At 43.5% G+C, this 14,195-nt stretch overlaps 1 protein-coding gene across 1 annotated transcript in view; it reads left to right on the forward strand.

The window, feature by feature from the left end:
* Window positions 1–206: 206 nt before the first annotated feature.
* The window catches only part of LOC146072958 (uncharacterized), a 50,715-nt gene continuing 36,726 nt past the window's right edge, over window positions 207–14,195 (forward strand). The window contains exons 1-4 of the mRNA XM_083180130.1: window positions 207–451; window positions 2,008–2,063; window positions 5,447–5,500; window positions 6,442–6,501. Coding sequence (XP_083036256.1) covers window positions 207–451; window positions 2,008–2,063; window positions 5,447–5,500; window positions 6,442–6,501 — 415 coding nt within the window. The remainder of the gene's footprint in view (window positions 452–2,007; window positions 2,064–5,446; window positions 5,501–6,441; window positions 6,502–14,195) is intronic.

Below are 14,195 nucleotides of genomic sequence, written 5' to 3' on the forward strand. Positions count from 1 at the left end.
TGTAGTGTACAGGTTTTAAACAGTTAATCTAGGCTGCGTGTCCCCGGTACCAGATTCCATCTCGGTTCCATTCCTGAAAAGCCATTCCTGAGCTGTACCAGTACATTAAGTTAAAAGTAATCCATGGCCTGAAAAGTGGGATTGTAGCCAGTGTCCACTTAACCATGGATATGTGGACAGGCAGCAGTGGACAGATTTAGGATTATATGACTGTGACAGCCAACTTCTTGGTTGAATCACCTTCAGCAGCAGCAGTAGGATCTAGCAAGCATCACCAGCTCATTCATAGGCAGGCTACGCTATGTATCACTGGCTTTACTAAGAGGCATACCACTGAGAACCTCTTGGAAAAACTGAGAGATGTCATAGTGACCCCACTTGGACTCTCCTCAGGATTTGTCATTTCTGATAACGCCAGTAATATCCTGAAAGCCTTACAGCAAGAGATGCTGTGTGTTGCCCAAAAAAAATTGAGGCATTTTCGGCATTCCACAACAGCGTGCAGTCGATTGCGGTAGCTGCAAGAGGACTTTAATCTGCCCTTCCATCAACTGAAGCAAGAGGTGGCAAAAAGGTGGAACTCCACCCTCTATATGCTTCAGCAGATGGAAGAACAGCAGAAAGCACCCCTGGACTGATCTGGCACACATGGAAGCATGTTGGGATTATCTGGCACACATGGGAGTACCCCTGGAATTATACGGCATGCATGACAGAACCCTAGAATTATATGCATTCATGGCGGTATGCCTGCAATTATACACGACTCATGGCAGTACTCCAGAGATCATACAGCACACATCACGGCACCCCTGGAATTATACAGCACACATGGCAACACCACTGGATTTATATGGTACACATGGCTTAACCCTGGACTGTTACAACACAAATAGCGGCACACCTGGAATTATACAGCACACATGGCAGGATCCCTATAACTATACAACACATATTGCGAAGCCCTAGAATTATACATGACACATGGCAGCACCCCTGGAATAATACAGCACACGTTATGGTACCCCTAGAACAATTAAGTACACATGGCAGCACTCGTGGAATTATACATGATACATGGCAGCAGCCCTGGAATTATGCGGCACATGGCAGCACCCCTGGAAGTAAACAGCACACATGGCAGCACCCCTAGAATTATAAAGCACACAAAGCAGCACCCTTGGAGTTATACATGGCACACATGATGACACCCTTTTTTTATAAAGAGGCCACTTAGTTATCCCCCACAGCAGCACCCTTAGTAGTCCTCAATAGTAATCCATGTCCCCATTAGTAATCATTCCCATAGTAATCCGCTGTTGTTGTCCCCCATAGTAATCCCCCATAATTATCCCCTTCAGTAGTCCCCCATAGTGATCCCCATTAGTAGTCCCACATAGTAGATCACCCATAGTTGCCCCCCGCTGATCTTCACAGCCTTCACTGCAACCTCCCCCTGCATCAGACAGCACGGACAAATTCATGCTGTCAGAAATCTCAGCTAGAATGAAAACTGTGCCGATCGCCGGGACTTATATAGGGTACGGGTCTCACAAGAATCTGAGAGCAGCATGATGACGTTAGGCGTCGTTCTGGATCCAGAATACGGCGCGAAGGAGTGAGCCGTCCACGAGCCTGCATTTAATCAGATGAGTTCAGGGGGGTTCGGTTGTCTAGGAACCGAACCTGCTCATCGCTAGTTAAGACTAATATATTTTACATTTTTGGGATAATTTTTTTCCTTTCACATATTTTATGAAACCATAATACTGATCATTCAAAGGCATATAAAGCTTTTAAGGCATATACTGTAACTTCAAAATCATTGGACATATTTTCTAAGGATTTGGGGTCTTTCTTTACACCCATGGCAGCATTGATTATACCAAATTTCTTAACAATCTTAAAAGGTCAGTCTAAAACCTGAGTTGATTTTTTGTGGAATAACCCCACTGCAGCAGGAGCCTTCTGTAATTAATTTATGAATCCTGCTATATTACCTTACAGCGATATCAGTGCTGCTTCCAAGGAAGTGACAGCAACTCCAACAGCATCACAATCAGGTGGAAAGTGAATTTAGCCAAAATCAGCTTAAGCTCTGGGTGCTGAAAATACACAGATGTTTAATGTTAAACAAAGGAATTATATATATCGAACGGGGGTATGACCAGAAAAAAATTGAAGAAGCAAGATCCAAAGCTGAACATTCAGATAGGAATGAAATGCTCCGCCCTAAGGAAAAGAAAACACCCCAAACACACTATCGTCCCTTTATAACTCAATACAATAAGGAAAATCATCTTATTAAAAAAGTCCTTGATAAACATTGGCATCTGCTATTGAAAGACCCTATCTTGGGACCAACATTACCTCACTGTCCCAATGTAGTATTCTGAAGAGCACCTAACCTGAAGAGCTTAATTGCTCCAAGCCAATTTCGACCTGGGAAAGAAAAATCTAAATTGGGCAAACATTTTTTAAATGACATTATCAGGTGCACCCCATGCACCAAGTGCATTTGTTGCAAATATATGGAGAAACTATTCTATATAGGAAAGACAAAAAGAATGCTTAAGATCCGAATACAAGAACATTTGAGGAAAATTAAGAATAAACTTACCTCTCACAATTTACCACGCCATTTCCAGGAAAAACACTGTTCAAATCCAGATAAAAACAACTTTTCATTTACGGCCCTTGAACATATTCTTTTGAACCCAAGGGGGGGTAATAGAGAGCTATTACTATCCAAACGCGAGACCTTTTGGATATACACCCTGGGTTCACTATCCCCAAATGGACTCAACAATAATGTCGACATAGTCTCCTTTTTATAAGCCCATATATGCTGCTCTCCTCCTTTTGCTCTTAAAATTCTTCTCTTGTACTATAATCTCTTTGTCTCTGCTCCATACACTCTGAGACGGGTTAGAATTGGTGTATAAGATCATTGTATTAACAAACTCAAAGGAATGTATAGATGTGTATCATGAAATAAAACAACATGTGCATATAAGATCAACCCAGCTATAAACCGGATGAGTTAAGGCTATATCATTTTGATGGTCTCGCCTGTATAAATGCATAAATTGGAAACTACATAAATTGGAAACAGCATCTACCTCACCCACAAGGAGGCCTATCTGTATTGATGTCGTCATCACTTTAAATCCGACCCACCCTGCATTATGTATACCTTAAATCCCCCAAATGGAGTAAACATGCCCCACTATATAGGCTGCAACTGGGAGGTACCCTTCTATACCGGGGTTGTAGTAGAATGACTTTTTTCACATACATGCCCTATCACTAATGAACATTACGTTAGCACGCACCCATCCTCACCTTAAGTGTATAAAAACCTCCAGGTAGGGATATTAGTATCCCCCATATGGATTTATGCCCCATCCACATTGTAGACCAAGAACCATATTCACAAACATGTTCTATCTACACACTAGATATACGGTCAAAATTCCACTCATTGGCCCTTATTCTGATCGGTGCGGATATTCCCGCATTCTTACGGAGCGGTCCGCACGCCACGGTGTTTTGCCGCATGCGGCCATCGTCCGTAGAAACGCCCACGTGTCCTCCGCATTCGGACGGACTCACTCTTTAAGAACAGGGCGTGTTTACGGACGACATACAAACCATGCGTGTGCGGGAGAAACACTCCGATTCTGCACGGTATTACAGAGTATTACAGAGTATGCTCGGAAATACCGCATCCGAACGGGAGCCAAGCGGTGCTACCGCCCGTAAGCGGAGTATTTACGCCAAACAACCCACTATGAAGTATCTTCTGCAATACATCACATGACCCACTTATTCAATTACCTATCCTCATAAAAAACAGCTTATTTGGAATTGGAATCAATGTGTGTGGTTTCATGAGTACATGTCTAATACACATGTGTATTGATAGTATTAAGATTCAGTCATGTCCATTGTTAGCAGTTTTTAAGTGTGGGACAAGTACAGCATATGTGGGGGATTACTAAGGTTTCCTTGAAGCAGCAATGGTTTCAATTAAAGCACTGACAAGCGGCCTATTAGTGAGTAATGAGTAAAGGAGTAGATTCTATTGGGTTCAGGTGTTAATGGTTGTAGTCATTAGGCGTACGTTCGCCTACCGCATGAACGAGTGGTGTCCGCAAAGCAATAGTACACTTGTGGACACCGCACATTTCTGCCCTTTTTGCTCGCGTGCATTCGGAGTGGTTTCCGAATGTACGCCCCCCAACATAAGTGTACTCCCCCGTGTCCGCCCATGTTTCCGCCCCGTTTTGCCCACTTTGAAACTACGCCCATGTGTCATTCCGCATGACGCCCATAATACGCCCCTATTTCCCGACTGATAGCGGTGAACAGTTTTGGACGGGATTTGGCCGAACTGGTACCGAGTCAAGGCGTGGCACATGCGCGTAGCGTTCTCCACGCATGCGCAGACGCCGTAAAGACGCGATCCGTAAGTACGCGGTAAAGTCCGCGTCAATCAGAATAAGGGCCATTAATAGGTCCTATCTACACATTAGACTTCGACCCCTCACCACCCTCACAACACTAGTATACACTCACCCCCCTATAAAATTAAGTAATATCCTATATAGTAAATTCATTTTTCTCATAATATGGGAGGAGAATATAACCCTCCCCTAAATATTATTAAAATTATTAAAACTGATTAGGACTAGCACCATTAATTGTATATAGCCCTATAGGCATATATTTCATCATATAGGATCACCGTATAGGATCACTTAATAGAAGTAATATCACGCCCTTTGCATTATCGCATTATAAAGGTAAATATTGTTTATCTCATCATATAGGATCACTATTCAGGATCACCTAATAGAAGAATTATCATTATCGTAATATAGGCACTTTATCACAACCCCCCACAGATGATGTGCGCTCCACCACTTGTAGATCTAACTGACATGCAGGATGAGGTCCTTACCACATCACCACATTGCTATGACAACCCGTGTAAATATATACACCATTTTCACATGACCGCTCTGATACTGTAGTCACATGATCGCCACAAGACTTAGGGGAGAAACCCCTGACTGACACGCACGGCACGTTCAGTAATACGTCCCTGCCCCTTTTCAGGGAAACGAATACGTGCATGATACATGCAGAGTCTATTGGAGGAAACCGATCATATGACCGGCCTCCAAACTTGAAACGCAATTTGGAACGCATAGCGTTCCCGGAAACTACCCCCGCCGGCGAGTTTACGGTTATTACTAGCCCCTCTGCACTATAATACACTTGGTAATTAATGAGGTCAGTCTATTTATACAGAGCCGGTTAATCAGGATAACGATAGGAGCACTAACACAGGGGAACAGGTAGATATCCACACATCCACATTACCCTTACACAGGAAGTGATGTCAGCCCCTCTAGGGTATTTAAACCCAGCAGATAAGACGGGGATTATTTCTCCATCTTGACTACTGACACCACATTCGACATAGATACTGGTAGGTTGCACTGGGTTGATCTTATATATTGGAAGGTATTCCATTTTTATACCACTTTGTAATGGGTTGGGATCATTCGTCAGACTGCATTTAGGTCTACAGTCATTAGGTCGACCCCACTAGGTCGACTGGCAGGAAGGACGACCTGACTTAAGGTCGACATGGGCCAAGGTCGACATGACTTAAGGTCGAATTTGCATAAAGGTCGACATGAGGAAGGTCGACTGGTCATAAGGTCAACATGGGTTTTTCACTGTTTTTTGATCCGAATGTCGACACAGTCGACATGGACACAGTTGGCAATGAGAATCGGACCCTCGCATCGCTTGCTTCGCTCGCAATGCTTCGGGCCCGGTGCCTCGCTGCGCTCGGCACACTATTTTATTCTCCCACCACACCCTAGTGGATGGTAGGGCAAAACAGTGAAAAACCCATGTCGACCTTATGACCAGTCGACCTTCCTCATGTCGACCTTTATGCAAATTCGACCTTAAGTCATGTCGACCTTGGCCCATGTCGACCTTAAGTCAGGTCGACCTTCCTGCCAGTCGACCTAGTGGGGTCGACCTAATGACTGTAGACCTAAGTTCATTCTAATAGATGACCGCATCCCTTTGTAATTACCCTTAATATGTACAATAACCATGAGAAATGTCTCCATATAGCTGAATATCGCTATGTAACTAAATTAAAAGTTCAGGTGATGGATTACAATGTAACCATGAAACTAGATACTCTCAGCAGCTTTGTGCCCTCAAGGAAAAGAGCCACACCTGCTGAGTGTTATACTCTCAGTAGTATATTGGGCTCTATGTAACAGTTTGATCGAGAAATTTATTTTTATTAAACATTATATGCTAAAATTAACTGAGACCCACTATAAGTTAAATGAGTGACAGTACACCCTAATAGACCAGTATTTATTACCATCATTTTTCTAGAATTTACCGAATTGGGAAAAAACACAGCAGGAGAGGTGTTTTTGTTATTGTTCATTTCTGGTATGTACAATCTTCTTTGCTTCTAATATAGCGTGCATTTGTAGCCAATTATGATACGACACCATAAGTCTGTGAATAATCCGATTAGGCAAAAATATATTAATTGGTTAATATTAGACGTTATATTCTGTACCGTAATGACTGAAACATCTGATGTTACATACTGTACCACTATGAATTGAAAGTAGCACATTGTGAATAATTCCCTATATGTTCTATCATGTTGTTATCTTCCCTACGGCTAAATCTGAGGAATGGTAATGCTAGTCCAGTTATAACATGTCTCTTTGTAAATTGAACCACTACTGGAAGTTTTATTGAAACAAATTCAATATCATTACATTGTACCGAGTTAATCATTGTAAACATTGTATACCCACTATGACGTGAATAAGGGTCCATTTGAGGAGTATACTTATTGCCACCTTGTTAACTTATTTCAGAGTACGCTATTATTCGTTATACAGAGTCAGTTTCGTGACTCACGAACACTGGCTTTGGACACACCTTAGCATGTACATCACTAAGGTTCCTCTCACAGTATATCTAGGAGTGAGAACCGATTAAACCAAATGGTATATGATCCACTAACATATGATAGTCACACTTGGGTGCATCAGACCACTGGTCCTAAAGGCTTTTTCTTTCCGTCTAAGTCCATCCTCTATGGGAAAGATCACTATTTCTACTCCCCTCCCTCTTCCTTCTTTCGCATGTTCCTTCCTCCCATCCTATTTCTTCATTAAATATCAAAACATTATCCATTCACGACATTGTTTCACCTTATAGATCCTGGTGTATTACCTCTGAAGAAGTCCCTAGGGGACAAAACGCGTAGGTTTTCTCAGACCATTAGACATCTGAGGTCGAATCAGGAAGCCATACACCGATGTGAAAATACTTACTGAAAAAAAGTTATATTTTGTATTTTACTTTATGTATTTTATATGGAATTTTATTGTCTGGAATAAACATTTTCTGCTTTTAAGAAAAGTCTGATGTTGGTGAAACACATCTAAGCGCACCTCTATACCTTTTTTCTTCATCTCTTCCTATCGGACCTCAATTAACCGCGAGGCCCTAGAGTAGTGCTGCTGCCCTAAAAGCGCAGGTTAAGGTCACAACCCCCCCTTTTTTTCCGATATATATATATATATATATATATACATACATACTCAATTTAATTGGTTTCCTTGTTGGTAGAATCTTTACTTGGCTGCACAAACTGTACAGGTAGCTTGCGTGATACAGTACATTACAATTCAGGAGTAGACTAAGTTAGATTTGCCACCATTTAAATCCAATATTCAGTGTTTTTTTGTGGATGATTTTCAGCATTAAACTACACATAATCAGTGCCAGATTAAGGTCTAAATGGGCCTGGAGCTGAAAATGATCAAGGGCCTATTATGCGCAAGACTAGGGGTTGTGGCCAGCACCTAATAATGTGGGGGGCGTGGCCAGTGTTCTGGTTGGGTGGTCTGCTCATGGGTGTGTCTCTATTTGTGTAAATACTTTCAACCTATTGTATATGCCTGGAAAAGGCAGGGGGCTGGCATAGGAAAAATGCAGGGAGATATATTGGTGGGTGCCCTCCAAAGGTGCAACCACAGGACACCGATGTCCTAATATACTTGTGGGGTGAGGCGGCATTCCAGTCATAAAAAAAATACTGAAAGCCAAAACTTGGTAGACAACATTTTAGCACCTTTTATGTGGTCACCTAAGTTTGCCACACCATATACCCCTTATACAATTCATGCCACACAATAGTAACCCCCATTATACTGTACTTGCCTCTTACACATTAGGGAGGGATTTATGGGAAATTTTCCCAAAAAAAGAATTTGCGCTTATGTGTGAGCTGCTCTGTGAAAGTGTTAGTAATTTGGAAGGTTTTGCTAGAAGCAATAACACCAACGCTTGTATTTGACAATTACAGTAGATAGGAAGGAGAGGTTTTAAGGTTAAAGCGAAGAGGAATAGATAAGGATTAAAAGACAAATGAGAAAGGTAGAGAATAAAAATAATAATAAAGATAAAAAATAATATATATATATATATATATATATATATATATATAAAAATATATATATATATAAAGATAAAAATAATAATACAAAATCAAGATAAAAGTAAAGGTGAATAAAAGACATAATTTTTTGTTATTATTTTTATTTTATTATTTTTTATCTTTATTATTATTTTTATTCTTTACCTTTCTTATTTGTCTTTATTCCTAATCTATTCCTCCTCGCTTTAACCTTAAACCCTTTCCTTTAGATCTACTGTAATTGTCAAATGCAAGCGCTTGTTGTTATTGCTCTTACACATTATGCCACATGGAATGAGCCAAAATTCACCCGGACTGAGCCAAATTCACACTATGGCACACGGATTGAGTCAAAAGTCACATTATGCCACACAGATTAAGGCAAAATTTGGTACATGGATTGAGCCAAAATACACACTATGCCAACAGGGCCGGACTGGCCATCTGGCACTTCTGGCAAATGCTGCTCTGCGCCGGGCAGCATTGTCATTTGCATATTGACCTAATGACACGACCGCTGCACATCTGAACCACCTCCCTCCTTAGCAGCCTGTTTGGGGGGAGCTGAGAGGCCGGCCACGATGCAGCAACGTCATAACGTCTGAAGCACGCCGCCCGCTGTGTGTATAGACAGTACCAGGCCTCATGCTGCTAACATGCAGGGGACGAAGCGGAGAATGGAGCCTCTCCTGTCCGGCGGCGCCTCCTCTCCTTGCTGTACCGTACTCCACTGTGTGGGTAGCAGTGCCGGCTCTTAGCACAACCACATTGGGCAGGAGAAGCTGTACGGCAGGGCACAGAGAAGAGCAGTCATAACGTGGATCTGTCCTGGGCTGCCTGCCTTCGAGAGTACTGGTGAGTGTCCTACACTCTTGTCCTGAGTCTGACTCCTTTCACTGTGAGTGTCATCCTCTCCTTTGTCATTGGGAAGAAGCACTTACTGGCAGGCTGCAGAGCACTGCAGACTTCTGCAGAGCATTCCTCCCTGAGACTTCTGCTAAGGGAGGAAAACAATATGGGCAGTATTCAATGAGGCTGATTCACCATGTTTTTATGGCGATTTTGTGCTGTAAGGAGAATTTTTGACTAAAACGGTGAATCACCCTATTCAATGACCAGATGGTGAATACATTTCAAGGTTTTTTCGCCATGCTTCACCGAGTAGCAATGGCTATCTTTTTATGGTGAAGTGGAATGTGAACTTTTAAAATAAAGTGTTTTGTTTTATACATTTGGTGTAAAAAAAATCAGGAATTTTATTCTGAGGAGGGGCATGCTATTTTTATTCATGTGCTGTAAGCACATGAATATATATTTAATTTAAAAAATATATTTTTTTTTTACAAGAGCAGCTAGCAGGGGGCCGGAGCCGAGCCGCTCATTAGATATTCATATATTCACTGCACCCGATCATTACATATGCATGGTCGGGTGTAGTGAATATACCCGGTACCCTGCTGGCACCCCTGGGGGGCAGCCTGTGCTGCCTGGCACCCGGGGAGCCCACCGCCCCCCCCACAAACATTCTGGGGCAGGCAGGGAGACTTCCATCTCCCTGCCTGCCGCCGTCCTCGGGCTCCCTGCGGCATCGCCGCAGGAGTTAAAATTCGCCAGTCAGGTGCAGCGAGCCCCTGACTCGTTGAATACTGGAGCCGGCAAGGCTCCGGAATGCAGCGAGCAGTGGCGAATGTGCAGCGAATCCTAAACAGGATTCGCTGCACATCGCCAAAATGCTCATTGAATACTGCCCTATATGTGTGTTCCCACTGGTACTAAGCACTCACATTCTAATGGCTATTATTAGAAGGTGTGTTCCATAATGTGGAATCGGCATATTGCATAGTGTAATATTCTGTAATGGGCATTACGTGTGTTCCATAATGAAGAATGGGCATTATGGTGTGTGCAAATGCCATAATGTGTAATGGACATATTAAATGGTGTAATATTCTGTAATAGGCATTACGTGTGTTCCATAATGTGTAATGAGTAACGCCTTAATTTTCTGATGACACGCCTCCTTTCCACGAGGCCATGCCCCCTTTTCGCAGCACAGCTTCGCCGCGCAAGGGTCCCGCCTCCTTCCGGTGGGCCTGTGTGCTCAAAATGCCAGGGCCGATTTCTGGTCCCAGTCCGGCCATGTATACCAAAGAGATTGAGCAATAATGTACAATATGCTTCATAAACAGGGGCATTGTGCGCCAAAGGCGCGCATTAAAAATTTACACCATAATGTCCATTACGTATTAAGCCACGCACCATAATGTCCTTTACGTATTATGCCAAACACCATAATGCCTATTAAAAATATGCTACATAAGTGCTGCTTACCTACATGCTCATTGCCAGGGGTTCTATGCTTGTTGCCATATGGGATTACATGCTCATTGCCAAGGGGGAATACATGCTTGCAGTAACTGGGGGACAGCCGCAGCCGGGCACAAATGACAGCCATTGACAGCCGAGCAGAGAGCAGGGGGCTGCCCTGCTGTATTCAGAGCACTGCAGCACTTTTTGAAATAATACCCCTTTCACACCAGAAAATGCAGGGATTTACCCTGGAATATGGTCCCAGGATCATGCAGGGACATTTCCGGCCCCTTTTACACCAGCCTAGTCCCTGCATTTTCTGGTGTGAGGCTGAGAGAATACACCCCCCCCCCCCCCCTTTAACCGACCAGCTATATCTTTGGAACCAACTGGCCCATTTACATGAGACCAGTATCAAATGTAAGGACTTTTAAATGGGCTTCAAATGATTTTGGTCCCGTGAAACTGGGAAACTGCCCCGTGAAACTGGACCTGATATCAGACTGAAGGCCCAGCAATTTGGGTTTGAATGAGATCAACCACAAGCTTCTTTGATGCCAGAGGGGGAACTGGCAGCCGTTGGAACTGGGTGGGGGTCGGAATTAGTGGGTCCTATGTTATCCTATGGGGAAAACGTTCCAGCTTTGTCTGACGGTATCTCAAGTTTCCGGGGGCTAGCGACGTGGGGCAGGGCTTGTTGGAAAGCCCCAGCCCTCAGCTAAAAAAAGTGGGCCTATTTGTAGAGTGGGCCTGGAGCTGTAGCTCCATCAGGCCCATTATTAATCCGGCCCTGCACATAATAGGACTTCCGGATCCGGCAGCCTAATGAGAGGCAGCTAGGCAGAGCTGCTCCGCTATAAGGCCGCCCAGCCTCTCAAATCATGGTGTTTTTACGCCTCCCTCCATTGTCACATCAACGCAGGGGCACTCAGGCACTGACCCACTGCATGGACCAATACCTCACCCCCATGCCCAGCATGAAAAGTCGCGCTCAGTGGGAGCATGAGAAGTGGGACGAAGATCCAAGATGGCACCCGCCATGGCCGACAGCTTGTCCCTCTCGCAGCAGCACAAAGCCACAGGACCCTTTGCAGGGGCACAGAGAGGAGGACCTGCTTCCCATCCCCTCCTCAGTTTCACCGGACCCCACACAACAGGTACTAATAGCCCCTTCAGATCCTGTCACATATGGAGATATGGTACAGGCCATCAGAGCAGCTATAGGTCTCCTGTTAAAGGAGCAGGCCGTTGACATATCCCGCCAGATAGCACAGCTGAATCAAAGAATGCTTGTTACTGAGCATACGGTGGGAGACAACTTCATGGCAGTTACAGAGTTAAAGCAGGAATCTCACAGACACACTAAGGGAGCTACATCAAGTTCATAATAAACTACAGGACCTGGAAAACATAGATAAAGCACATTGAGCTTAGAATCATAGGTCTTCCAGAATCTGTTAAAGGCCAGGAGCAATATGATTTTATAAAGATCACACTGCCCACCTTGCTGGAGGTCCAAGATCAATGTGACGACTTGGTAATAGAGAGGACCCACAGATTGGGTCCGCAAAGCCCACAAGAGGAAGCCAGACCCAGAGCCATTATTTTCAAAACTCTCAACTATTTGCACAAATAGTTGTTGTTGGGTGCCTCCCACAGGCACAGAAGCATAGTATGGGAAGGTAATAAAATTCTAATAATTGAAGACTTTTCGGAAGAACTGGCTAAAGCCAGGAAAGATTTCTCTCCCCTTTCCTCCCCTCTGATCAAAGATAATAGAAAGTTTGCATTATTATACCCGGCGAAGTTACGTATATTCACGGGAACCTCATTTGACGACTTAATGTCACCTTTGGATGCTAAAAAAAAATCCTGGAGGACTGGAGGAGGAAGGAGCACTGCAACGCCCCACTCACCAGATGTCTGACTGAGACTGAATTCCACCCTTTGCCTGAACGGCAAGCTTATGTGTGTCATACTAAATTGCTTGTCTCTGTTGCTGCTTCCCATCTTCTCTCCCCAGTGCTCAGACATCTTTACCATCTACGAACATGAGACATTGACACTATACTACTCTCATAATCTGATGCCTATCAGAAGCTGTCTACATATGAACCTCTCCAACCCGGCTAGAGTTTTTCTTCCAAATATCACAGTCACCCCCCCTGGTCCCCCCCCTCACTTAGCCCCGCCAACACTTAACCCAGCTGTGTAACTAGAGGCAACTGACAGATTGGACGTGACTACAACAAATGATCTATCCACACTGTCTGGGTCTCACTGTACCTAATACACCAGGCTTTCCCAACCACGGTCCTCAAGGCACACCAACAGTGCATGTTTTAGTGAACTCCAGGTTTCAGCACAGATGGTTTAATCAGAATCACTCAGGTACTAATTAAGTCACCTTTGCTCAAGCCTGGATATCACTAAAACCTGCACTGTGTGTGTGCCTTGAGGACCGTGATTGGGAAAGCCTGTAATACACGATAGATAATGTCTACCATTTAATTTAGGGTGTATGCCTTAGGAGCAATACGCTTTTTTATGTTGCACATTTAGTGCTAGTTGAGTACTTAATACTACGGAAGTTCCATTAGATTTGTTGTTTGTTCTAATGTTTCTCCCTTTTTTCAAGCTTTTTTCTCCTCCTCACTATCTCCCCCCCCCACACATACCTTTCTCCCCACACATGAACATGGCAATGAAAAGATATATCTTACTTCATTTCAAGGTCGTGAATATTGTTTACTGTATCACTTACTAATGTATAAGAATGTCTATTAAATTAGGATCGTGGAATATAGGGGGCATCAACTCCCCTTGTAAAGGGAAGAAATTTCTGATATACCTATCAAAATTACATATTGATGTAGCTTTCCTCCAAGAGACGCACCTCACGGCTGCGGAGACGCTAAAGCTCTCCACTCTGGGCTGGAAAGTACAGGCCTCTGCCCCTTATACCTCCAAGGCCAGAAGCTTGGTAATTATAACCAAATCTTTGCTGCCAGTGACAGTCTCAAATGTTATCTCAGACCCTGAAGGTCGCTATTTGATATGCCATTTAACTTTCTCTGATAAGGTTTACAGTATGTATGTGTGAGTTTCTATGCACCAAAAGTTTATTCTAGTCTTTTTTGTGTAAGCTCATATCGTTAATATCCCCTCATGTGCATTTACCCATTCGATTTGGTGGTGACTTTAATATGCTAGCCTACCCATCTTTAGACAGACAAATTCAAAATCCTTCAGGCAGACACCAACACAAATTTGGTATAATGGCACTAGCTTCAAGGTTGCAGCTTTTAGACATATGGTGAACTCTGCACCC

Source organism: Crinia signifera, chromosome 4 (genome assembly GCF_055691185.1).
Source record: "Crinia signifera chromosome 4, ASM5569118v1, whole genome shotgun sequence".
Classification (NCBI taxonomy): Eukaryota; Metazoa; Chordata; class Amphibia; order Anura; family Myobatrachidae; genus Crinia; species Crinia signifera.